This window comes from Scyliorhinus canicula, chromosome 1 (assembly GCF_902713615.1).
Source record: "Scyliorhinus canicula chromosome 1, sScyCan1.1, whole genome shotgun sequence".
NCBI classification, from domain to species: domain Eukaryota; kingdom Metazoa; phylum Chordata; class Chondrichthyes; order Carcharhiniformes; family Scyliorhinidae; genus Scyliorhinus; species Scyliorhinus canicula.
This window is the reverse complement of record NC_052146.1, coordinates 99,332,672-99,359,492: the sequence shown is the minus strand read 5'-3', so window position 1 is coordinate 99,359,492 and position 26,821 is coordinate 99,332,672. Positions and strand designations below refer to the sequence as shown.

The window sequence follows — 26,821 nt, the reverse complement described above, 5'->3', positions numbered from 1 at the left end:
AAAAGTTACTATGGAAACCAATGGAGCTGAAGGCCAATAGGTCCCTGGACTTGATGGTTTGCATCTTCGGATATTAAAGGAAGTAGCTATAGAGATAGTGGATGTACTGGTAATAATCATCCAGTAATCCTTAAATTCATGGAAAGTTCCAGAGGGTTGGAAAACTGCCAACAGAAGATGGTCAAAAAATAATAGAGAGAGAAGATAAACTATGAGGGTAAACTCTTAAGTAATATAAAAATGGACAGAAGGAGCTTCTTTAAATATTTAATGGTAGCGACCATAACACGGTAGAATTTAGCATCAGTTTGAGAGTGAGTTTAGCACTGTTCTTTCAGATCCAAATTCCTACAGGTAATTGCAGAGAAATGAAGGCAGAGTTAGCTGGACTGGGAGAGGAGTTTAGCAGAAAAGACAGTTGACAAGACCAGACTTTTATGAAAATAGTCATGACTCACAACATGATATATCCCAGTGAGAGAGAGAAAAAACAGATAACTATAGGCCAGTTAGCTTAACATCTGTCATTGGGGAAATGTTGGTGTCCACTATAAAGGATGTAATAGCAGAACATTTAGAAACGCACAATATAATCAAGCCGAGTGAGCATAGCTTTATGCAGGGGAAATCATTTTTTAAAAAAAGTTTACAGTACCCAATTATTTTTGTTTCCAATTTATCACGGCCAATCCATCTCACCACATCTTTGGGTTGTGGGGGTGAAACCCACACAGAGAATGTGCAAACTCCACACACACGGTGACCCGGGCTGGGATCGAACCTGGGTCCTCAGCGCTGTAGGCAGCAGTACTAACCACTGCGCCACCGTGCCACCCCATGAAGGGGGAATCATTCCTGACTGATATATTAGTATTCTTTTGAGATGGTAAAGAGCAGGATAGATAAAAGGAAACCAGTAGATGTAATATGCTTGGATTTTCAAAAAGTGTTTGATAAGGTATCGCACAAAAGGCTACTTAATAAGCCAAGAGCCATGGTGTTGGGGATAGTAATTAACATGGATAGAGGATTGGCTAACTAATAGAAGGCAGAGGGTTGGGATAAGGGGCATTTCCAGGGTAGCAACATATAACTAGTGGCATGCCACCGGGATCAGTGTAGGGCCAAAGTTATTTACAATATATATTAATGACTTGGACGAGAAAAGTAAATGTATTATTGCCAAATTGTATTATTGTCAAATGACCCAAAAATAGGTGGGAATGCAAATGGTGTGGATGACACCGAAGGCATAATTTAATGGCCTCATTGCGCTTAAGCGAGAGCATGACGAGGCCGGTAGATTGCAGGAGAGGGCAAAATCACCACTTACGCTCAATCTCCATACAATTAACGGAAATGACCCCTAGATCTAACAGCCCCCTGTGATCTAACCACCTACCCAGCACAAGGGCACTGATTAGTGCTAGATTATTAAAAACGTGAAGCTGGTGGAATAACCGTTGTGGGGGCCTGAGGAGGTGAGTAGCCATCTTCGCTCCCAACCAATTATATAAACTTTGACATGGACCAGGCCCAACAAGATACCCAGGCAGCAGGATTCTCCGCGATCGATGGGATGCCTAGAGGCTAATAGATAGCATGATGTCGCCTTGTGCTCACTGGGCTGTCTGGGAGTGCCCTACATCAAAAGGAAGGTGTTCCACTCCCTGAATGTCCAGCTTATGTGCAACCACCACATGAAGATCATGCACGTGTGTGCACGCTTCCCAGGGAGTGTGCACGACAGCTGTAACCTGGGGCAGTCTGACATCCCCGGTCTCTTCGAGGGCCACCCCAGGATGGCCGGTTTGCTCTTGGGGAATAAGAGGTACCCGCTGAGGACCTGGCTAATGCCACCAGTCCGGAGTATGGAGGCCATGACCGATGTGTAGACCCAATAAAACGCGGTTCATGCGATCTGTCATTGAGCGGTGCATCATGCTCCTCAAGATGCCGTTCCGATGCCTCGACCCCTGTGCCTCCAAGCACTTCTCGACTCTCCATCGAGCCTTTCAATCGTGCTCTGCTCTTTCGATGGCCTTTGACCGATCTTCCTCATCTCCTTTCGCTGCTGGCAGAACTCCTGTCTGATGAACGTCATCAGCTGCTCCATCAGGGGTTTTTTAACATGCGACAATCATTCTCCCTCCACCATCTTTCCAATTGTTGCTGCTCTTCCAGTTCCTTGGCCAGGTCTTTAACCTTCTTCTGCTGGGTCTGATAACCAGTGGACATGCCACTCCCGGGAGGAACCTCTCCTCCACACCTTCAACGACACTTTCCTGTCAAAAGTCCCCCACTCTCAGGTAAAAAGAGCTCAAATCAACGCCTTTAAGTCGGAGCTGCCCTGTGTGCGACCAATCACTCCATGGCTGCCACTGGAAGTCAGTCACTCATCTTAGCACAACTCTCGCATCCCAGGAACCAATCTAGTGAATCTTCACTGTACTGTTTCCAAGGTAAGTATATCTGGAGGCCAAAACTGCATATGGTGTTTCAGGTTTGATCTCACCAAAACAATTGAAACAAGACTTCCTTATTCCTGTCCTCACAAGTCTCCTTGCAATAAAGACCAATGTACCATTTGCCATCCTAATTGCTTGCTGTACCTGCATGCTAACTTTCAGTGTTCCTCATACGAATACACCCATTCTGTTGGACATCATCATTTTTGGATTGGATTTGGATTTATTGTCACATGGACCAAGATATAGTGAAAAATATGGTTCTGCGTACAGTCCATACAGATCATTCCAAACATGAAAAAGAACATACGACATACGTAAATGCACAATATAGGCACAAGCATCGAGTGAAGCATACTGGAGTGTAGTACTACTTAGTAGAGAAGATGTGTGAAGAGATCAGATCAGTCCATAAGAGGGTCATTCAGGAGCCTGGGAACAGCAGGGAAGAAGCTGGTTTTGAATCTGTTCGTGCGTGTTCTAACAGTCCTGATTTCTCCACTCACTGTCCATAAACAGAAAGGTCTTTTTGATTTTTGATTCCCTCTTTTACAAGAGATGGTGTAATTTCCCTAACCTTTCAGTTTAGGGTGATTTAATGCTCTATTAATAACCCTACAGCAAACTAAAATAAGAGGGACTGTTTATTTTACACATGCACAAAACACGGGAAGTGGTTTCACAATGTTCACTCCTTTTGCACTCATCCAAGAAAAGATGGGCCTTCAGGGCTGTGGTGATCACAAGTTAACTAGATGCAATACAACTGAGCAAACACTAGAGGGAGCACGGGAGAGCCATATAAATAGACCGGGACAGGAAGTGAGGACACACTTCACAGAAGGCAGAACTGATAGCAGGACACAGAGACACCAGCAAGTAGCATTTGAGGTAGCCGTAGGTAAAGGTCTGAAGAGAGAACAAATTCACAATAAAGCATCTTCTCCACATTTGAGACTACGAGTTTTATTAAGACACGAGGAACAACACATGGTACCCAGGAGTGGCTTCAGACGCTTACTACAGGACAACTCAGTGGCAGACACAGAAAGAACAAAATGGCATGGAAATCTCCTACTGGACATTCGACTTGGGAAGACATCGCTGATGGGAGGATGTGCCTTGGATTCCCACTTCTGCTGGACACGACTGGAAATGTAAGAAGTGTCTGGAAAAGGTTTAAACAATGGTTCGATTTCGGTATCATAGCATATGATGCAGAAGCAGCCTCAGACGAAATCAAAATAGCAATTCTCATCGAAGGACACGAAGCTAGGAAAGTTTATACTGGATTTAAATACTCAAAAGGTGAAGACAGAAACAGCTTACAAATGATACTAAACAAATTCGAAGAGTACTGTAAGGAATTTGAACAGCAAGGCATGCTCAGAGGCCAAACTGCAGAGAGGCTGAGTGATGCAAAACTTAAAAAATCACGAAAAGAACAAGAAATCGCGAATGAAAAGTACAGATCAAAAAGAAGAAATAACATGAATTTTTCACAAAGCCAAAACACTGAAATCCAGTCCAGATCGGAAAGAAAAGGTAACTTACAACTTTTAGAAAGAAAAAACGCTGAAATCCGCGAAAAAATGGCGTCGGAGCACATTTTGCAGTCTCGGGCAAGCAAAAAACTACAAATTGCGTCTGCGCATGCGCCGGAACCGGAAGCCGCGCATGCGCAGTTAAAAAAAGGTTGCGTTGCCGATCGTTATGCGCATGCGCAAGCCGCGCATGCGCAGTCTAAAAAAGTTTTGGTCGCGGATCGTTATGCGCATGCGCAATGGACACAAAACCGCACAGTGAAGGAGGAAGGCCGATTTGCGCGTGCGCAATTCATTCCTACGCGTGACGTCATGACGTCTGAGCATCCCGACCACGCCTACTTAAAAGGGAAATGCCCGAAAATTGAAAACAAGACACTTAAAGTGGTAAAAGCAAATTTTCTTGCCTCAGAACACAGAAAAACGCCTGAACTTAAACCAACAGTTAAAAACAACTTGCACAACACCCTAAAAAAAGCAGTCTGCACCACCCAAAGTGAAGAGAACAAAAAGAATTCCGAAACAACAAAAGAGGATTTGTTTTTCGAAGATTACTACTCAGACATGGCTGAGTCAGTCGGATATGCTTATCACAGCATCAGCGACACGGTCGCAAAGTTCAACACGAATCAACTCGTGGTAGAAGAATCCAACCAAGATGATTTGGTTTTCGAAGAATACTACTCAGACATGGCTGAGTCAGTCGGATATGCTAATCACAGCATCAGCGACACGGTCGCAAAGTTCAACACGAACCAACTTGTGGTAGAAGAAGCCAACCAAGATGATTTGGGTTTCAAAGAATACTACTCAGAGATGGCTGAGTTATTTGGATATGCTGATCACAGCATCAGCGACACCGTTGCAAAGCTCAACACGAATCTACTCGTGGTAGATGAATCCAACACCATGATGCCATGGCAGCTCGTCGAAACATTGGATGACAGCAATACCCAAGACGAAGACGACGCCACACAGAGAGCACAGAAAGACTCCACAGAGCGAGCGATGACAGGCTCCACAGTGCGAGTGATGAAAGACTCCAACAGGGATGCAAGCAAACACTCCCTGGCGAACACCATGCATGAACAAGACCATGAAGGTAAACCCGCTGTATCTGAGCAACCGCAAGCAGACAATGAAAGTCTACCAAGCTCACATGAACAAGAAGAAGACAACGTACATCTAACCACTGACACCATGCATGAACAAGACCATGAAGGTCAACCCGCCGTATCTGAGCAACCACAAGCAGACTATGAAAGTCTAACAAGCTCACATGAACAAGAAGAAGACAATGTACCTCTACCCACTGCATGCGAAAACAGTGACAAGGTGATCACACTCGACGTACAGGATCACAGCGAGACTGACAGTTCTCAGCTTGTCTGTACAGAAGCACAGAGCGAAAACAGTGACAAGGTGATCACACTCGACGTACAGGATCACAGTGAGACTGACAGTTCTCAGCTTGTCTGTACAGAAGCACAGAGTCGGGCCACCCAACAGTCCAGAGAGACAACGCCGAAAGAAAACATGCAGATTTTGACTCCAGAAGAGGAGCACCTGGAGTCCAGAGAGACCACGCCAACAGAAACCATGCAGATTTTGACTCCAGAAGAGGAGCACCTGGAGTCCAGAGAGACCACGCCAAAAGAAACCATGCAGATTTTGACTCCAGAAGAGGAGCACCTGGAGTCCAGTGAGACAACATCAACAGAAATCATGAAGATTTTAACTCCATAAGCGGAGCACCAAGAGTCCAGAGACACCACGTCAACTGAAATCATGCAGATTTTGACTCCAGAAGAGGAGCGCCAAGAGTCCACAGACACCACGTCAATTGTAATCATGAAGTTTTTGACTCCAGAAGAGGAGCGCCAAGAATCCAGAGACACCGCGTCAAATGAAATCGAGAAGAATTTGACTCCAGAAGAGGAGCACCAAGAAAGCAAAGATGAGGAATCAAATCCTCCACAAATGATTGATGTCACCAGCACCGATGTAACATCAGATCATTCGCACCACTCTCGAGACGAAATGCTCAATGACTCAAATTATCCACACGGGACACTCATAGAGTATAACAAGAAAAACAAAAGTCAAAAGAAGCACAGCAGAAACGAGAACAACAACAGCAAGAACAAAAGCAACATGAAGCGCGACAAGACCAACAACAATAGCAAGAAGCACAGCAGAAACGAGAACAACAACAGCAAGAACAAAAGCAACATGAAGCGCGACAAGACAAACAACAAAGTCAGGCACAAAGATAGCGACAACGACAGAGACAGAAACAACAAGAACAGCAACAAGAACGGCAACGAAAACAACAAAGTCAGGAACAACGACGGCGACAACACCAAAGACAGAAACGACAAAAACAGCAACAAGTACGGCAACGACAACACCAAAGACAGGAACGACAGAAACAACAGCAATGAAACAACGACTTGTACACAATGGTACTACTCGGCACATGAAGGACAATGCCACAGCACACTGCAAAACGATGACAAGACTACAAACATGCCATGGGATGACAACGAATCGCACAAACTCACATCTGCTCCAGAACAAGCAAGCACACCAGCATCCAAGGCGGATGAGATAATAAATCAATACCACAAGCACAGAAAAAAGTCCATGCCAGTCAACATCAGTGATGTGACCATGCAAACACCTCGGGATGACGCATTGGGTACTTAAAATAACACGGAACACCAACAACATTCACAACGGAGTTACAATATCAATATCACCACGTCATCAACAACAAAAAGAAAAAAAACTGAACAAATTCATCAAGTTTGGACTCATAAATGTTTTATTAAGATTGGACTCATAAATACATTGGCTTTGTAAAAAAAAAATATGCAATAGCACCATCACTTGTATAGATACGCATATCATAAGTAACTGTTTTGTATAATTTTCTTTAACGATGTACAGAAAATATGTAAAGAGAAAGAGGGGGATGTGGTGATCGTAGATTGACTAGATACAATACAATTGAGCAAACACTAGAGGGAGAGCTATAAATACACCGGGACAGGATGTACAATTTTCTTTAACGATGTACAGAAAATATGTAAAGAGAAAAAGGGGGATGTGGTGATCACAAGTTAACTAGATGCAATACAACTGAGCAAACACTAGAGGGAGCACGGGAGAGCCACATAAATAGACCGGGACAGGAAGTGAGGACACACTTCACAGAAGGCAGAACTGATAGCAGGACATAGAGACACCAGCAAGTAGCATTTGAGGTAGCCGTAGGTAAAGCTCTGAAGAGAGAACGAATTCACAATAAAGCATCTTCTCCACATTTGAGACTACGAGTTTTATTAAGACACGAGGAACAACACAAGGGCAAAGAGAATAATAGAAATATGTATGAGCGTTTCACATGAGTCCAGAATCAAAACTCCAATGGTGTATTCCTTCAGAGGTTAGCAGATGGAAACCATTGCAGGGCGCATCTTTCCAGAAACAAGGGCTTTCCTGGTGGAAGGAGGCACTCAGATTTATTAGTCTTATCGGCACCAATACAACAGTTCCAATGTTCCAGAAGTGCGCAGTGTAGATGAGAGCCAGGAGATTTACCTGCACAGAGCCCTTTATGTTGCTACCTGTTGGCTGGTAAAATGATCCACTGCCTGAGCCCAGTCCTATGGCAATATTACACGTTGTAGCAGCTTGGGGGAGGTCACGTGAATGCGTCTCACTACTATCCTGGATTGTGGACAAAGCTGTATTTTCCAAGATCTGGAATCTTGAACACAGTAAGAAGTCTTACAACACCAAGTTAAAGTCCAACAGGTTTGTTTTGAATCACTAGCTTTCAGAGCACAGCTCATTCCTCGGGTGAATGAAGAGGTGGGTTCCAGAAACATATATATAGACCATGTCAAAGATGCAAGACGATACTTTGAATGTGTGTCTTTGCAGGTAATTAAGTCTTTACAGGTCCAGATGGAGCAACTGGAGAGAGGGATAATCACAGGTTAAAGAGGTGTGAATTGTCTCAAGCCAGGACAGTTAGTAGGATTTTGCAAGCCCAGGCCAGATGGTGGGGGGTGAATGTAATGCGACATGAATCCAAGGTCCCGGTTGAGGCCATACTCATGTGTGCGGACCTTGGCTATAAGTTTCTGCTCGGCGATTCTGCACCGTCCTGAAGGCCGCCTTGGGGAACACCTACCCCAAGATGAGATGCTGAATACCCTTGACTACTGAAGTTTTCCCTGACTGGAAGGGAACATTCCGGCATGGCAATTGTCGCGCGATGTCCATTCATCCGTTGTCGCAGCATCCGCATGGTCTCGCCAATGTACCACACCTCGGGACATACTTTCCTGCAGTGTATGAGATAGACAATGTTGGCCAAGTCGCACGAGTATGTACCATGTACCTGGTGGGTGGTGTTCTCATCTGTAATGGTGAACCCTAACCCATGTCGATGGTCTGGCACGTCTTGCAGAGATTGCCATGGCAGGGTTGTGTGGTGTCATGGTCGCTGTTCTGAAGGCTGGGTAGTTTTCTGCAAACAATGGGCTGTTTGAGGTTGTGCAGTTGTTTGAAGGCAAGTAGTGGGGATGACCTTGGCAAGATGTTTGTCTTCATTGATGACATGTTGAAGACTGCGAAGAAGATGTCATCGTTTCTCCGCTCCGGGGAAGTACTGGAAGACAAAGAGTACTCATGGTTATATACTGTGTAACCTTCAGAAACCAACATGGGACACAACTGACAGAATACCCTTCGTTGTCCAGTACTTCCCCGGAGCAGAGAAACTATGACATCTTCTTCGCAACCTTCAGCACGTCATCGATGAAGAGGGCACCAACGGTGGTGCTAACCGTTGTTCACGGTTAGCACTGCCGCCTCACAATGCCGAAAACCTGGTTCGATCCAGGCCTGGGTCACTGTGTAGAGTTTGTACATTCTTACCGTGTCTGCGTGGGTTTCACCCCCACAGCCCAAAAAGATGCGACGGGTAGGTGGATTGGCCACACTAAATTGCCCCTTAATTGGCAACATTTAAAAATATATATATTCTGATTTTCTTATTACCAGAATTAATACCCTCACACTTTCCCATGTTAAAGCTCCATTTGCCACTTTGTTGCTCACTCACTTAACCTGCCCATATCTCTTTACACCCTCCTCTAAGCTTACATTACCATATCGTCAGCAATCCTGGATACATTACTGTCGGTCTCTATATTCACCTGCACTCTCCAAGAGCTCTGCTATTCCAGTTTTCAGGCCTCTTGCATACCCCAATTTTTATTTTTACCATCATTGTCAGCTATTCAGGTCCCAAACTCTAGAAATCCCTCAAACAAATCTCTCTGATCTCTCTTTTCCTTTTAAGATGTTCTGCAAAGATTGTCTTGGTAAAGATGTCTTCCTGTGTTAAATTAAACCTGTTGTTTCAGTTTTAAAAAATTGTGCCATGTTCCAATTTTTGAGCTCAGTCCTTCACATCATTTTAATTTTGCATTTATATTCATCATCCAATACATGTTCATTTTTCTGTTTCATTGCCTCCTTTTTCTCTTTCACTAAAAGTCATATTTGACAGTTACATTGCTTTTAAGGGACTTTTATCTAGTGTTTCTCCATGCTTCCTGGTATCGGCTATGTTCCAATCCTTGTTTTGAGGCTAGCGTGTTAATATTTATTTATTTATTATTTATGATTGTAAGCACTACAACAGATACGGAAGAAGCATCCAACTTCCATTTTAAATTGTGTAAGTTATGCATGAGAAAGCAATCTTTTATTTGTAAATGTGCATGCTTGTGTCTTGAGTGGACATGTTTTTTTTCTGTTTTAATATAAGTTTTTCCCCTTTTTATTTTAAGTAAACTACAGCCCAGGAACATGACAACCACAGTAGAAGACCCAGCTATAAAGAGCCAAGAAAACCTCAGTAGCCAACCAGATATTTCTTCGCCACCTAAAATACCACAGCCAAAGGACAGATCCAGAGATAATAAAGATGCCAAAGGAAAAATCAAAATGCGCTCTCCTTCTGGGCTTTTCGTTATATTAGGACTGTTTATTGTCATGGTGGGGATTTGCTTAGCAGTTGTTGGCTACTGGCCACATAAGCGCAATTCTCGGGTATCAGTGACTCACCAAGGTATAAACTCTAGTGAATCAAAAGTTGTGACTCAGCATGTGAAGGTAAAGCTTCAATCTAACCCTGTGCTAAAGCAAGAGAAATTTAAGCTGATTGGACCTCTGATTATGGGTTTTGGGTTGTTCATATTCATCTGTGCAAACACAGTGTTACACGAAAACCGGGACAGGGAAACAAAACTTTTAGCACAAACAAATATTTATTCGATGGTTGGTCAGACTTGTAATGGAGAGAATAGAGAGCCAAAACAGATTCCTAGTCCTACCTCCACAGAGACCAATTTTAGATGTTTGGAACAGTGTTGTGCCACTGAAATGGCATGCAGGGCAATACATGGTCACACAAGCCCTCAATGTATAGATTGTCACAGGTCTGTTGAACCTAAAATGACTGCCCAACTGCTGCATCACCAAAGACCTTCCCCATCCGTCTCTCTTCATAGTGTCCAATCAGACTCTTGCAACTCCAGCGAAAGAAATCTCAGTATCCCGTTGAACTGTGACACCGTCTCCTTGATTTCCATGCCAGTAGTATTACCAGTTATTAAACTCAACAACTGCATTATTGACACACCCGATACTGCTGTGATGGAAGACATTGAGCTGCACCAGAAAGTGGTCATGGTTTCCACTGAAGACTTAAGCCAGCTGCAGAGCTTTGGGTATGTTAGGTCTAGCAGCATTCGCAGTGCTGATGATGCTACTCGGGGTGTGGACATGGACTATTCCTTGCCCAGTAAATTATTTTCCACTAGGTTAATTGGAAAGTTGCTTTCTCCAGTCACCACCAGAAAAGTGTATGGTTCAGACATGCAACTTCACACAACGTGCGGTTACTCCAAGTCATTTGACCTTGGGAAGGATGCAAATAAGCTCAGTGAACAAAAAGGAGAACAAAAGCATAGGAGCTGGCCACGTTTGGATTGCAATTACATCAAAAAGTATCTGAAACTGGAAAACAGAGAAGATTCTGTGGACCGATTACTTGAACAGGTTGAACGGGAGTATGCAAGTGAAGAACAGAACATTCAGGAGCTCAGCAACCCAAAAGAATAAACCATATAAAAAGATGGTTGTAAATTTGAAGATTAGAAAAGTGTTCCGCATCAGTTGAGGACAATTAAAAAAATTAATTAGCTGACAAGAACTTATTTACAAAACTAATGACCTAGTTTTGGTTGTTGTCATTACGTCCGCTTCTGTTTGGTGGACAATAAGCTGCCTGTTTATTGCTGCAGACTTTAGGGTTCAGGTAAGCAGTTGCAGCATTAATCCCTCACTCATACAGCTAAAACTGTCACCCATTTCTGATCGGTTGGAGAGTTTGAAATGATTCTGCAAGGCTTCCTAAGAAATTAACTCTATTGTCTACTGTTCAACTGAACTTTTTTCCTGTACTCCTAATACTTGTTCCAATATAATCAGAACCTCTACTCCAGTGAATTTTTTCCTATTTCCATTTCAAGAGTGGACGAAGACACCCTCCTTTTCTTAGTCCACATTAGCGCTTGGTAAAATGTTCAGCTGGATGGGGTCAGCTCCTATCCTTATGCTGACAAGATTTGCATCCATACACTCCCCTTTAACTCTTCAAAAGGAGTCCACTCTCTGACTATCAAGATCAAGACATGAATAAATATTAACTTTCACTTTGTGATGACTGAAGTCATGCTACTTGGCTCCTCCCAAACATAGCATACCTTACCCCCAACATTTGTTGCTCCTCCCAGCAACAAAATTAGCCTGGAACAATGTCCACACCCTCAATGTCTTATTTGACCTCAAACTGACCTTTAGCCTCTTACCTTCTATACACTAATAAAATTAATTATTTCCACCTATATTATCTGATTGTGTTCCTACCTGATCTCAATCATTTCTGCTTATCACATCAAACATTGTATAACACTCTGCTCAATAACCACCTAAACTCCATTTAACAAAGACCTTAGGTGGTGCAAAATGCTGCCCGACTTCTCGGTGACCCTTTTTCTTATCAACACCCATTGTTTTATTGCAGATAGCCAGACAGTTAAAATAGAACTGCAGTTTAATATTTGCACGTCTATAAGCTTTTATTTACAGAGACGTATGACAAGCACTGTCCCCGAACCCAACAATCACAGCTTTGCTCTGCTCCTATTTATACCTCTTTCTAAGAACATATATTAGTTAAGTGCCCCATTTGAAAGGGGCACACTCACTTTAACAAAAAAGGGCAAAACTTTAAAGGAAATTTAATAACTCAAAATTATGTTCCTGGGGTTGATGATGCGCTCTGGCTCCTCTGGTGAGTACTGCTTATGGCAGGCCTGAAGCCACCTGGCAGACATGGTATGCTCCCTCTCCTGGAGCACAGACAAAACTGAAGAAGAGAGGCAGTCCAGTTGTAATACCCCCACAACTGCTGCTACTAGGACCTGTTAATGACCACCTTGACCAAGCCCAGGAGCAGACGCATGAGGAGGTCTGCCAATGTTCCCACACCCCTCCACATTGGGTGACTAAAGACCAGCTGTGGGATTCTCCGTTGGTGGGATCCTCCGCTTCGCCGGCAGTGCACCCACCCCTGCAGGTTTCCCGACGGCATAAGCTGGCCACAATGGGAAACCCCATTGGCCGGCTGCTGGAACAAAGGATCCCGCTGCCGGTGGGGACGCATTGAGCCAGAAAACATGCCAGCGGAACAGAGAATCCTATCCTAGGAGCGTGGGACTGATGTCCAACAAGAAATGAAAGAGCAGCCCCTGCAGAGAATGGAAGAGGGACTGCAACCTCTCAGTCTATGTAAATATGAATTACAGACTTGCGGAGAAATTACAAATGGCTTGGGAATCTGTGAATTGGCTTAATAATTTATTATATGGGACTGCCCTGTGGAACACCCTCCAAACACACCCTGTCCCTATTTAACTCCAGTGAACCTCCAGTTAATCTCACCACCTACATGTAATCATAGATTGGTTACAACATAGGAGGTAGCCATTTGGCTCATTGTTTCAGGACTGGCTCTAGGCAAGAGTAATTCATCTAGTGCCTCTCCCCTGCCTTCTCTCCCACAGACCTGCAAATCTTTCCTTTACGTATAATGATTCAGTTTTCTTCTGAAAGTTATGTTTGGATATACCTCCTACACACTCAGGCAACACATTCCAGATTCTCATTACTTTCTGCGTAAAAACTTTTTCTTCATGTCTCCATTACTTCTATGCCAATTGTCTTAAATCTGTTCCCTCTGGTTCTCAATCCTTCCAGAAACGGGAACTGTTTCTCTCTCAATTTTTCCCAGATCCCTCGCAAATTTGAATACTGTACCTCCTACATAGATCATAGAATTTACAGTGCAGAAGGAGGCCATTCGGCCCATTGAGTCTGCACCGGCTCTTGGAAAGAGCACCCCGCCCAAAGTTAACACCTCCACCCTAGCCCCATAACCCAGTAACCCCACCCAACACTAAGGGCAATTTTGGACACTAAGGGCAATTTATCATGTCCAATCCACCTAACGTGCACATCTTTGGACTGTGGGAGGAAACCGGAGCACCCGGAGGAAACCCACGCACATCCGGGGAGGATGTGCAGACTCCGCACAGACAGTGACCCAAGCCGGAATCGAACCTGGGACCCTGGAGCTGTGAAGCGATTGTGCTATCCGCAATGCTACTGTGCTGCCCAGCACGGCATCTCCTCTCAATCTTCTCTTCAAGAATACACAAGTACTATACAACTAACATCCATTAGTTCCTCATTCCCCAACGCGTTGGAAACGAGGATGATGATTTCAAATTCAGATTAATCTGCAGCCTCGGGCCTCCCAAGGTATGTAACCTTTGATGAAAGATCCTTCAGCTGCTTACCTTGGAGTTTGTTTCCTAAACATCTCATCAAAACCTACCCCCTAATTAGGATATTTTACCACTTTGAAAGCACAAGATAAATTCAAACCATTATAGGAACAAAAGTGCCTGATTTTTGCTGAGACACTAATGAGAACGCATTTATTTATTTATTGCTTCCTTGTTATGCTGCCACTTCTGATAGTTCCTTCAGTTGGATGGGCGAATAAGCAAGAAGAACATTGGCACCTCAGTAGACCCCAGCAACAATGCTATTTGCAGCTTGTCAATAGTTCTCAGGTAGTGAGTTGAACAAAGGCAGAGATGGGTTTATGTTCTTTCTTGAGAATGAGTGCACCGTCTAAAGCCCATCTGTTCTGCGAATCGAGTACAAATCCAGCATCCATATTGGTGTACTCTACAAAAAAAAATCGACTTTAACCGGAAAATATTCTTCAGCTTAAAAAGAAGTATTTCATTATGTGTAAATTGACGGTTATATTTTTGGACTCGCAGCATTGTTGAGAGGCTCTGCTAGCTGTAAGTTGCCATTGTTACTTGAGAATACCTTGAAGACTTATGTATTTTAAATTCCAGAACTATCCAATGCGCCTTCATCAAGTACTGGCCTTTTGATAAAGCTTTATGATCGTTAGCTTATTATTGAGTAAAACGATTGCTGGGATGGTATTTAGCCATTTATTCAGCTGAAGATTGATGATGTCTTTAAATATTAGACTGTGGTTGTTTAAATGTGCTGGACAATTACCTTGATCATGTACCCAATCAGGTAAACTACCTCTACTCAATCGTTTGGTTATTTATTGCAATTTGAACACAGTTCAAAAAAACATTCACCTTTAAAACAAATTCCAGCTGTTTTGCCCAACATCTGGTCTGGCCTAAGTAAGCCTATTATGATATTTGCTTCAAATTATTCTATGAGCCCATGCAAGGTACTGAGAGAGAGTATTGGACAGGAGACGTATACTTTAACTTCATGTTTTCTGCGACTGAGTTTGAAAGAGCAGATTTTGACGTTGAGAAAAGCAAACATATTCTAGTTACCGATGTGCATCACTCCAATCATCTGTTAGTTTCCTATTCCCCTGTCGGCATGTGACACTCAGTAGAGAAGCTGGCAGTAGGTAGAAAGCCCAAATATTTGTAACTAGTTTTTATTTAGCAACATTATTTTGTTCTTACCTGATCAAATGAGAAGCAAGTATTCTAGCAAGTGATTTATCACTTCCTAAGACTTGGTCTCTCTTTAGAACTTTTGATATAAAATTGAATACTTAGCAAAAATGTACAGCATGCATCAAGTGTAGAAATCTGTTTTGGGATATATCACTATTCCAAATTACGTGCTTTAAAGGCCCTGACAATCTATTGGCTATTTGGCTACAGTCTCATTGTAAACCTGCTGATCAAAGGAGCAAAGAGACAAGCAAATTCAAGTTGTTGGATCTGAACTCTCTGCTCATTTGGCCAAGGTAATTTCTTCAGTACTTCTCAGTACTCAAGATGCACCCAGTACTGAGATGTTAATAGGACTTTCCTCTACAACCCCAGATACTTTGGTCAGGTTTCCTGACATATGCTGGAGTAGCATATAGCACATATCCAACTCCTGTACTCTCACTGTGATGAGATCAGTGCCAATTGGACAGTCTCCTATCCTAGCTCCCTTTTCTAAATACGTGGCGTTCCTTCGCATTCCCATCCTTCCTTTTAAAAACTCCAGTATAACATCATCTAACAACTATTTACTGATATATCTAATTTCCCCTCCACCGCTTTTCAACTCGGTGGCGTTGAGCCTGTGAGGCTTTGCTCCTCAGCCAGTAGTCACAATAGAAAGCATTGTTTTTCATCCATCCTTGAATTCCATTGTTGCAAAGAATACCTTGGGATAAAGCAGCTGCTGTGATGGAGTAGACGTTAGAGGAGACCCTGTTCCAAGCGCGCCTCAGAACTTGAATTGGGGGGTGGAGGTGCAAGAGGCAATAGAAATTTTTCCTTTGGCCTCATCGGCTAGAGCTGGTTTTGCCCCCATATCTGAGTGAAGAGATCAATGTCGAGCCGCCAACGTTTTAGATATTAGCTTCAGCTGAATACAGAATTGAAGCTGACGCTATGGAGCATCCTGCATGACCAAAGGTGACATTCTTGCAATGCACTGTCAAACCAAGGCTCCACCTCTTGTGGTGGTTCAAGTGAATGTTAAAGATCGCAATGACACTATTTGAAGAGTGCAGATTTTCTATTAACAAACACCAGGAAAAGAAATTCATCCAATTGTTTTTTTTAATTCATGCTGAGTGTAAATGACTCATTCACCTGTAAAATAACAATAGCTTTAATTCTACATTTTGCACCAGTGGGCATACCCCAGAAATGCAAAGTAAACAAATATCCTAAATACATTTGAAAAGATGTTGCTAATTATTCCTAATTTAACGCATTCTTAAATGACAATAAATTTGTTACAGAGTTGAAATTTTTCCAAAGTGTGTTACTGACATTGCTCACCAGGAGCAACACTGAATGTCATGGGTTTAGCATGATGAGCAGGAAATCTCAATATTAATCAAAGATTACCTAAACGTGAAAGCAAACAATATCTTCTGTATTCGCACAATTGGGTGATTACAAATACACAAATTTGCCAAGAAATTTTATTGTTGGATGAGGAGTTTTGTAAAGTACAATGTCTCTGTAGTGCAAGAAGTTCAATAGTGTGTTGTGAAACTCAAAATCCGAGTATTACCACCAGCAGCAAATCAAAATAACACATTTATATAGGAGACAATTTTTGTCTTGTTGCCATGCTGCTTCCAAATGTAAAGAGGGAGGATGCAAGGGATCATTTAAAACAACTGTCAACTTCCTCCTGTTGGAGTCCCCAGTTTGAATTTCCAATTCATCTTGACTTCGGTGGCTGTTGTGGAAATAAAATAGTCAGAGGCTTCGAGCTTCATTTCAGGTAATTTATTTGGACACGATCGCGGAGGGGTTGTAATGGTTGGAGACCACGCCAAACACCCTACCATACAAGTTTAAGAGCATACATTTATACCATGAAATAAACAGCATCCAAGAACAAAAACAGCTTCTGCTAGCCATGTTTACATTAAACAAACCTTGAGAATGTTCTTGCAGTTATCTATTACACTTTCTGTCTTTTGCTAAAATAATTCTATATCAGCTAGTCAACATGAAAAAGGCTGCAGCTGCAGTATTGGTTTACATTATTCGACCTTCCAAATTTTTGTACAGAAGCAGTTCAAAAATATAGCCAAGCATCCCATCATGCTTTTAGCAAGTGCCTTTTCTTTAATGGCGACCAGATATAATGAATGCCCTAAGCAGGCAACTAATCTGCGCACTAAATTCCCTTCTACAGTGGCTCATGTTGCCACAGGAACACTATGAGTATTAAAAGCTGTAATTTTGCTGTTAATCAGCACTGGGGCAACTTTCTCAGTTCCTGGATAGATGCAGTTGGACTGAATGGTCTCCTGCACCTTCTGTGATTCTGGGGAAAACTAGAAACAATGGAAACTGATCAAGGCTCCCGCTGATGTTATTGAGCAGGCACAGCCCCTGTAATATACACCACGGCACTGCCTCTGTAATCACCACGGGCATTGCCCCTGTAATATACACCAAAGGCACTGCCTCTGTAATATACACCAACGGCACTGCCCCTTTAATATACACCATGGGCACTGCACCTGTAATTTACACCATGGGCACAGCCCCTTTAATATACGCCATGGTCACTGCCCTTGCAGTACCTCAGGCATTTCCCCTGTAATATACACCATGGGCACTACCCCTGTAATATACACCTTGGGCACAGCCCCTGTAATATATACACCACGGGAACTGCCCTTGTAAAGTACACCATGGGCACTGCCCTAGTAATATACACAACATGCACAGCCCTAGTATAATACACTATGGGCATTGTCCCTGTAATATATACCATGGGCACTGCAGTTGTAATTTACACCATGGACACTGCCCTTGTAATATATACCACAAGCGCTGTCCCTTTAATATACACCACGTGCACAGCCCTTGTAATGTACACCATGGGCACTACCCCTGTAATATACACCATGGGCACTGCCCCAATAATATACACCATGGGCACAGCCCCTGTAATATATACACCACGGGAACTGCCCTTGTAAAATACACCACAGGCACTGCCCCAGTAATATACACCACATGCACAGCCCTTGTATTATACACCACGGGCACTGCCCCTGTAATATATACCATGGGCACTGCCCCTGTAATATATACCATGGGCACTGCCCCTGTAATATACGCCATAGGCACTGCCATTGTAATGGGCACCGCATGCACTGCTCTTGTAATATACACGATGGCCACTGCCCTTTTAATATACACCATGGGCGCTGCTCATTTATTATACACCACGGGCACAGGCCCTGTAATATAAACTGCAGACACTGCCCTTTAACTATACACCATGGGCACTGCACTTTTAATATACACTGCGGACACTGCCTCTGTAATATACACCATGGACGCTGTCCTTATAATATACACCACGGACATTGCCCCTGTAACCTACATACACAGACACTTCTCTTGTAATATACACCAGGTGTGCAGCCCTTGTTAATATACCCATGGATACTGCCCTTTTAATATACACCATGGGCACTGACCCAGTAATTTACACCACGGATACTGCCCTTTTAATATACACCATGGGCACTGACCCAGTAATATACACCAGGGACACTGCCCTTTTAATATACATCACGGGCACTGTCCCTTTAATATACACCATGGGCACTACCCCAGTAATATGCAGTACAGGCATTTCCCCTGCAGTATGCACCATGGGCACTGTCCCTGTAATATGCACCATGGGCACTGCCACTGTTATATACACCATGGGCACTGCCCCTGTAATAGACATGACAGGTACTGCCCTTGTAATAGATGCGATGGGCACTGCCCTTGTAATAGACACCACATGCACTACCTTGTAATAGGCACCACGGGCACTGTCCCTGTAATATACACCACAGGCGCTTCCCCTGTAACATACACCATGACCACTGCCCCTTTAATATACACCATAGGTACCGCCGTTGTAATAGACACCACGTGCACTGCCCTTACAAAATACACCACAGACACTGCCCTTGTAATATACACCATGTAACCTGCTCTTTTTATATACAACGTGGGCATTGCTCTTTTAATATACACCATGGGCACTGGCCGCGGAATTTAAACCGCAGATAGTGCCCTTTAAATATACACTATGGGCACTGCTTTTAATAAACACCTCGGGCACTGCCCCTGTAATATACAGCACACACACTTCCCTTGTAATATACTCTACGGACACTGTTCCTGTAACCTACACCATGGACACTTCTCTTGTAAAATACACCACATTCGCAGCCCTTGAAATATACAACACGAACACTGCTCTTTTAATGTACACCATGGGCACTGCCCCAGTAATGTACACCATGGGCACTGCCCTTTTAATATACACCACGGGCATTGCCCCTGTAAAATACACCACGGGCACTGACCTTGTAATATACACCATGGGCACTGCCCTAGTAATCACCACCACGGACACTGCCCTTGTAATATAAACCACAAATCAATCCCTCTGTTAGTGTGTTTTATAATCAAAATATTTATTAACCCTCCCCTAGTTATTTTGGGTTTGTCAGTCTAGTACTGTAAAGATTCGTGCCCCTCATCCAGGTCTACTACCATGAAATATATTTGAATGAAATTGTTTTCCATGCAGTTTGAACTGAAGCCTTTTAATGTATAGAAGTTGATGGGTTTTGTCAATGTAATGAGCAGTGACATTTCATGTGTAACGGGTTTTTCCACCAGTGCTAGTCATAGGCTTTTTGCTTTATGCTGCAGCTTACACCTTGCACACAGTCATTCAACTCCACTGGATTGATTGTCAAGTCTAAAAAACGGGCAGTGCCCGTGGTGTATATTACTGGGGCAGTGCCCGTGGTGTACATTAAAAGAGCAGTGTTTGTGTTGTATATTTCAAGGGCTGCGCATGTGGTGTATTTTACAAGAGAAGTATCCATCTAAAAAACAGCATACACCAACCAGATTGTTTTCCAGAAAGGACAGAAAAAACATTGATACATTTGAGCAGTGTACCTCATTTCTCATCAGAATTATGCTCACTACTTAGTCTTTCAATAAATAATTTACATTTTATTACAGTTGCAGATTTACTGCTGAATTAAGAAAAAAAATGATGCTCAGAGATGATTACTTTTTGATTTTTAAATGATGCAGAATTTGAAAATGTGCAGAGCAGGAAAAGGGATATATCAGGAATAGTTGCACATCTGGAGTTCATACTGCATCGTTCAGTAATCATGCAGATCTGTGGTGTGCCAGATACTGTCACTATTTGCATTATAGGTTTATGGTGGTAAACTGAGGTAAAGAGACAATTTCTGGTTTCACAGTGGGAAGAAAATGTGTTGATTTTATTACAGACTGCTAATCTTCACTCACCACACTCTGTGGAGCTCATTGCAAGTAAATCAGCAAGTAATCGCTTGTAATGTTTGTGCATGAAATTGCATTTCATATGATGGATAGCTTGATTCAGGAATCTACGTTAACTGGAATAGTTGGAAATAGGGAATGCGTTGGTTTTCTCCTATAAAGTTTGTGTGGGGGGGGGGGGGGGGGGGTGGTTCCAAATTGTTTTGTGTAAACACTCCATTACTGCCACTTCCATGCAGATGGGAATGAGTGCTCTATGTTGGAGATCCCTTCAGACCCTGCCTGCTTGTTTTGTTTGTTCAGATGGGAATTGGAGATCACACAGCACTGTTGGAAGAGCAAGGTGTTCAGCCAAGTGTTTGGTGAGGGAGGAATATTGCCCAAATACAGATTTATCTTGAAGACTTATCTCAATGCACTCAAGGGTTGGCATAGCTAGCCATCTACTTGCTAACTTCATCATCAAAATTACGTATAGTTCATGGATGGGTATGGAACCATGGAATGGTAAACAGCCAATTCCTTAAAAAGGGCACATGAAAAATAAGGGACTTGCATATATATAGTGCCTTTCATGACCTCAGGATGTCCCTAAGTTCTTTATAGCCAACAAAGTACTTGTTCAAATGAATTTGCAGTTATAATGTGGACAACATGGTCACCCATTTGCACATACCAAACTCCTGGAACCAGGAATTAAATAAATGACCAGATTAACTGTTCTTAATGATGTTAGTTGAACGATATAAATTGACCAGGGCAACAATGTTCTTCTCTACTCATCGATTGGTGATGTGAGATAGCTTATGTCCACTTGCAAAGACCAACTTAAATATTTGGATTTGGAAATCAGTTAGGAAACAGGACTGGCTTTGTTCCAGGTATTCGTTGATTTGCACATATTACGATCCCGGGCCAGACCCCAACAGTTGCTAGGATACTGGACAGAAACCCAATATTTTATTTAATTTGTAAGACTGTGAGGAAAGAATCCTTTGCTCCAGGAGTGATTCCACACACAAATAGTGATATGGTATATTAAAACAAACTTTAATACTCACACAGTATTACCAACTTTAACCTCATAAGAAAATAGCTTACAATTATCAGTTAAACAATGCTTGACAATGACAATAAACACTAAATCTTAACTGCTATCCTGTATCCCCACTCAAACAAAACCCTCTCAGGTCACAATCCACGTTTAAATACAGTTAGCCAACCCAGGAATAATTGCCGTAAAGAGATATCTTGGCTAAACCACTTTGAGAAAGAGAGATCCTTCAGGAACTCTCTGTAGATTCTTGCCTATGTCAAACCACTGTTTAACTTGCCAGCCCTTTCAGAAACTGCTGTTCTGTTCACAGACAAAATCCTTTTAACTAAACTGCTTTGAGAGAAACTGCTGGTCTGTTCACAAATATTTCAAAACTGAACTGAAATGCAACACCTGACTGCTTAAGCCCATGGCTCCTCCCATTAATCACATCATCTTATTAAAGCGTGATTTACCAGCATTGTCGCACCTGACTTGGTGTCGCGTCAAAGCTGTTGAATCTCGTGAGAGGCCTCCATCAAGATTTGCAAAGCTTGAGATTCAATTGAACCTCACGAGAAGTCACAATATGAGCAATTAATCTCTTTAAAATATGCATGCACCGGATTCTCCTGGCGCCCAGAAATTAACGACCTCCCCAGCGAGGCCTTGACCGGGTGTCATTTAGCACTGGTCCACACATATGTGGACCAGGTGTAAAAGCACCTGGGGAGTCTCTGCAGGCCATTGGAGATGCTTGGGTGATCGGGGACAGGAAAGGGTGCGCACCTTGGCTCTCCCTCTGGCACCTGGGAACCTAGGCATTGCCAGACTGGCATCTTGGCATTGCCATCCTGACACTCCCAGGATAATCATTTCCAGGATGCCAGGTTGGCACTGCTATGGATCAGGGCCTGAGGGAAGCCATGCCCATGAGAGAGAGGAATGTGGGGATATGAAGTTTGGGGGGGGGGGGTTGAAGGGTGAGTATGATGGACCTCATGAATGTTTGGGGGGGGGGGTAAAGGGTAAGGGTACTGAAAGCGGAGGGGCATGAAAAAGGGGTGGTTCTGCCTAAAAAGGGGACCCCCTCAGCAACCCAATAGCAGGGTGTCCTCACTTGGGGGGGGGGGCAGAATACCCATGTGTGTGTGTGGAAGGTTGTCATTGTCTCTGGGTGGAAGTTGTGGGGACCCTCGGGCTGACCTAGAGTTTGGGATACCCTTTCAAAATGGTGGCCTGATCTCTGAGGAGCCGGTCTCGCTAGCAGGTTCAGTTGCCCACTGCTGAATAAATTTCCAAGTGTGGGCTGGACAGGGGAGAAACTCCCCAAGGTCTAAAAGTTTGGGCATGATCTCACCCAAAAAGTCAGTGGGAAACACTCTGTCAAACATGCCCAAAATTCTCAATTCAACCAATGGGCTGCAAGATGGCACAATGGTTAGCACTGCTGCCTCACAGCTCCAGGCACCCGGGTTCAATTCTGGCCTTGGTGACTGGGTGGAGTCTGCACCTTCTCTCTGTGTCTGCTTGGGTTTCCTCCGGGTGCTCCAGTTCCCTCCTACAGTCTGATGATGTGCAGGTTAGGTGGATTGGTCATGCTAAATTGTCCCTTAGTGTCCAAAGGGTTAGATGGGTTAGAGGGATAGGGTGGGTGCGTGGGCTTAAATAGGGTGCTCGCTCCAAGGGCCAGCCCAGACTTGATGAGCTGAGTAGCTTCCTTCTGCACTGCAGGGAGTCTATGATTCTGTGAATTGGGAACAAAGTCGCAGAGCCGCGTGTTTCCCTCAGCGGGGAATGTGTTTGTACAGTGGGTAGCTCTGCTCGCCGGAACTCCCCATTGTTGCGAAAATCAGATACTATTTTTAAATGGGTCCCAATCTCCAAGGCCATTGAAGTGACCCCGACCTATCCCCAGTCCAAACGCAGGGCACCCCAAGCCCGTTCGAACATATGCAAAAAATGCCAGCTTGGCACCTTGGCAGTGCCCAACTGGCACCCAGGTAGCATTACCAAGGTGCTAGGCTGGCATTGCCAAAATGCCAGGCTGGCACTGGTAGGGTGCTGGGGGGCCTCCAATCCCCTGGGAGACCCCAATGCATACTATTCTTCAGGTCCCCGTTTGTGGGGACCAGTGCTGCATGGCACTCGCCCGAGGTCTCTGAGACAAAGGGGATGAATCCAAAGGCTCAGGTGCCTCGGGAATCTTCACATTAGAGTGGGACTAACTCTCTCGATTTAACATGCAGATTTGCCAAAAATGATCCCGCCCACTATGGGCAGGATTTACACCACAAAGTCTTGCGAGATCGCATTGGATCTTGCGAGGCGTTGCGAGCCGAGTAGACCCCAGGAGTGGTGTCTCCCAGCTTTTATCGGCCACACTGTGCGCGAGCTGCTTTTCAGGCGCAGCCTGGCCATTGGATTGCCCCCTTAGAAATGTTTTGGTTGAGATCCACTCAATGCCTCTAATCATCTACTCCCCTGGGAACCTTCTTAATACAAACAAAATTGCACAAGCAACTTTTACAATGCTTTAATTATCCCTTTTCTAGAGAAAGTGTCTGTCTTTTAAATCAGGTGTTGGTGATTCATTGATGAGATCTTAAGGCTTGTGTGTCTTCATATAAACACCTTTATTAGTAGGCTTTAACTATTTATAGTTTCAAGAATGGCCTTCCATGTGTAGTTTCCACCATGCTGGCTAGCTGCTTACAAAGTGTTGTTCTAGACCATTCTCTGACAATGTGATTACTCACATCACTGCGGGTAGTGCCACTCTCCAGTCCCGTGTTAACCCTTGCTCTGCCAAATATCTTGCATTGTAATGCATGCAGGCACATATCATCACAGCCTTCATCGCCCTTCGTAATAGCACTGGGTGTACTTATTCCACAGCTTTTTTTAATGAATCAAACACACAAGACTGCCAACATTAAAAAAAATATATTTTTTTATTCTCCTCCTTTGTCACATTTTTTCCCAAATTTACACCAACCAACAATAAACAATAATCAGCAACAAATGTGTGAATTCCCATATCAATAACAACGATCCCATCCTCCCACCAAACCCCAAACATTAGCCCGCATGTTTACATAAACAAATGACAAAAAGGAATCAGGAATCACCCTCAATACACACAGACCCCTTCCCCCCCAACCCTCCCACCCATCCCCCCAATTAATATTCGATGTTATCCAATTTTTGAAAATGCATAATGAATAATGCCCATGAATTGTAGAACCCCTCCGTCGTTCCACTCAGTTCAAACGTAACCATCTCAAGAGTCAAGTATTCCAACAGGTCCCCCCGCCACGCCAGGGCACAGGGTGGAGAGGCTGCTCTCCATCCCAACAGGATCCGCCTTCGGGCAATCTACAAGGCGAAGGCTACGATATCTGCCTCCGCACCCGTTTCCAACCCTGGCTGGTCCGACACCCCGAATATGGCCTCCCGGGGACCCGGGTCCAGTTTCATGTGCACCACCTTGGAAATTACCCTAAAAACCTCCTTTCAGTAATCCTCTTTGGACATGACCAAAACATATGAACGTGATTAGCGGGGCTCATCCTGCCAACATAACCGTCTATCCTTTCCGTCCTCATATACTGCAGTTCACCACCACCTTCTTTAGGGCAATTAGGGGATGGGCACCAAATGTCAGCAATACCCACAGCCCATGAAAGAATTAAAATAAAGATTCCCTCAAATCCCGGCTGAAACAGCAAAGAACATGCACTGTAATGGCAGAAGATTGGGTTAAAATAAAAATCACAATCTTAAAAAAAACTGCCGTCAATTTGGTGACAAATTTGTGAACACCATGCCCTTGAATATGAAATACTGGAAAAACACTAAGTCTGTCAGTACATTAAGTTTTTCTTTTCTTTCATCAATCAAAAATAATAAAAGCAAATTAACTTTTTGACTTTACACCTGAAGCATTAACCTATCTCCTCGTTCAGTAGCTGCTGCGTATTTCAGGCAATTTCTGCTTGTATTTCAAACTCTCAGTATTTTCAGTTTAAAAAAAAATTATTTTTATCTCCTTGGGAATAAAAGAAGAATCTTAACACAATGAAATTCGTTGCCCATCCCAGCTCCCAAAGTCCATCCAACCTGTGTTCCAAGCCAAACATCTTTAAGTTTCAACAACACTGTATTTATAGCGCAGCTCAGCTACCGGCATTTTCGAAGAAAGTAACCAGCTGGAGATATTTCAAGTTATGAAGTAATACTGCGACATATGTTTTTTAAATGAACTTCAAAGGCTCCAGAGAGAAAGGTTGACAGCAGTCTGTTTTGACTTAACTCAGAACATAAAATAATAGAGCAGTGGGAGCTCAATCAGGCCCATTATTTCTGTACTGCTTCTTTCAAAGAGCTGTCCAATTAGTCAGACTCCCCCTGTTTTTTCTCCATCTAGCCCTGCAATTTCTTCTTATTCTTTTAAGTGTCTTTCCAATTCCCATTCAAAGTCTAAGAGCTGTACTAATTGCTTTCTAGAATTGCTTTTCAACAATAAGTTGAGCCAATTTAAAGCTGAACTGAAATGATCAATTAGAAATTGCTTCAAACTTTGCTTGGGAGTTCTTTGATCCTCAGTTGCTAAATGCATACCATAATTTGGTATTGATATGAATCTGCCAAGTCTGCTCTCTGATCTGTGCTGAGTTCAGCTGGTTTGCCAGGGCAATAACTGCAATAGGCTTCAGATGTATATGAGGAGGGAGTAGTGTTTCTAAGCATTATTCAGTTGAAACGTATAAGCAGGTACATAATTGAGCATGAAGTCAGGCCTAGCCGAAAAGGAGAAGACTCTCTGTCTATAATCACACATATAAAAAAACTGCCATTTGGGCAAACCCTAGCAGTGTTTGCAAAGCTGCCTTCAAGAATGAAGCACTGCTCTGAAGGGAGGAGGTGAAAGAAATAAGAAATCCATTTAACTTGAACTTTGGGTTTGCCCACCTAAAAATGTAATGAACATATAGACTTGAAATCAAACAGCTCACTATAGCCGCCACACTAATTACCTTGTGTATCGATCCCATGCGAAAGATATAGAAATGTCTGATGACACACTCCTTCCAGTCATGACAGTGACCAGGAACTTGTGCCCATTTTAACATTTTTTCAGACATTTCCATCCTGATGTCGCAGTCAATTCCTGTAAAACTCATTGTCCTTCCAGGGACAGGATACCAGAACTGG

General features: G+C 43.3%; 1 protein-coding gene across 1 annotated transcript in view; it reads left to right on the top strand.

Moving 5' to 3' along the window:
* The window catches only part of LOC119965470 (transmembrane protein 200A-like), a 40,801-nt gene extending 28,795 nt beyond the window's left edge, over positions 1-12,006 (top strand). Inside the window, exon 2 of the mRNA XM_038796293.1 lies at positions 9,886-12,006. Within this exon, the coding sequence (XP_038652221.1) occupies positions 9,905-11,221 (1,317 nt within the window). The 5' untranslated portion in view covers positions 9,886-9,904 and the 3' untranslated portion in view covers positions 11,222-12,006. The remainder of the gene's footprint in view (positions 1-9,885) is intronic.
* Positions 12,007-26,821: the final 14,815 nt, after the last annotated feature.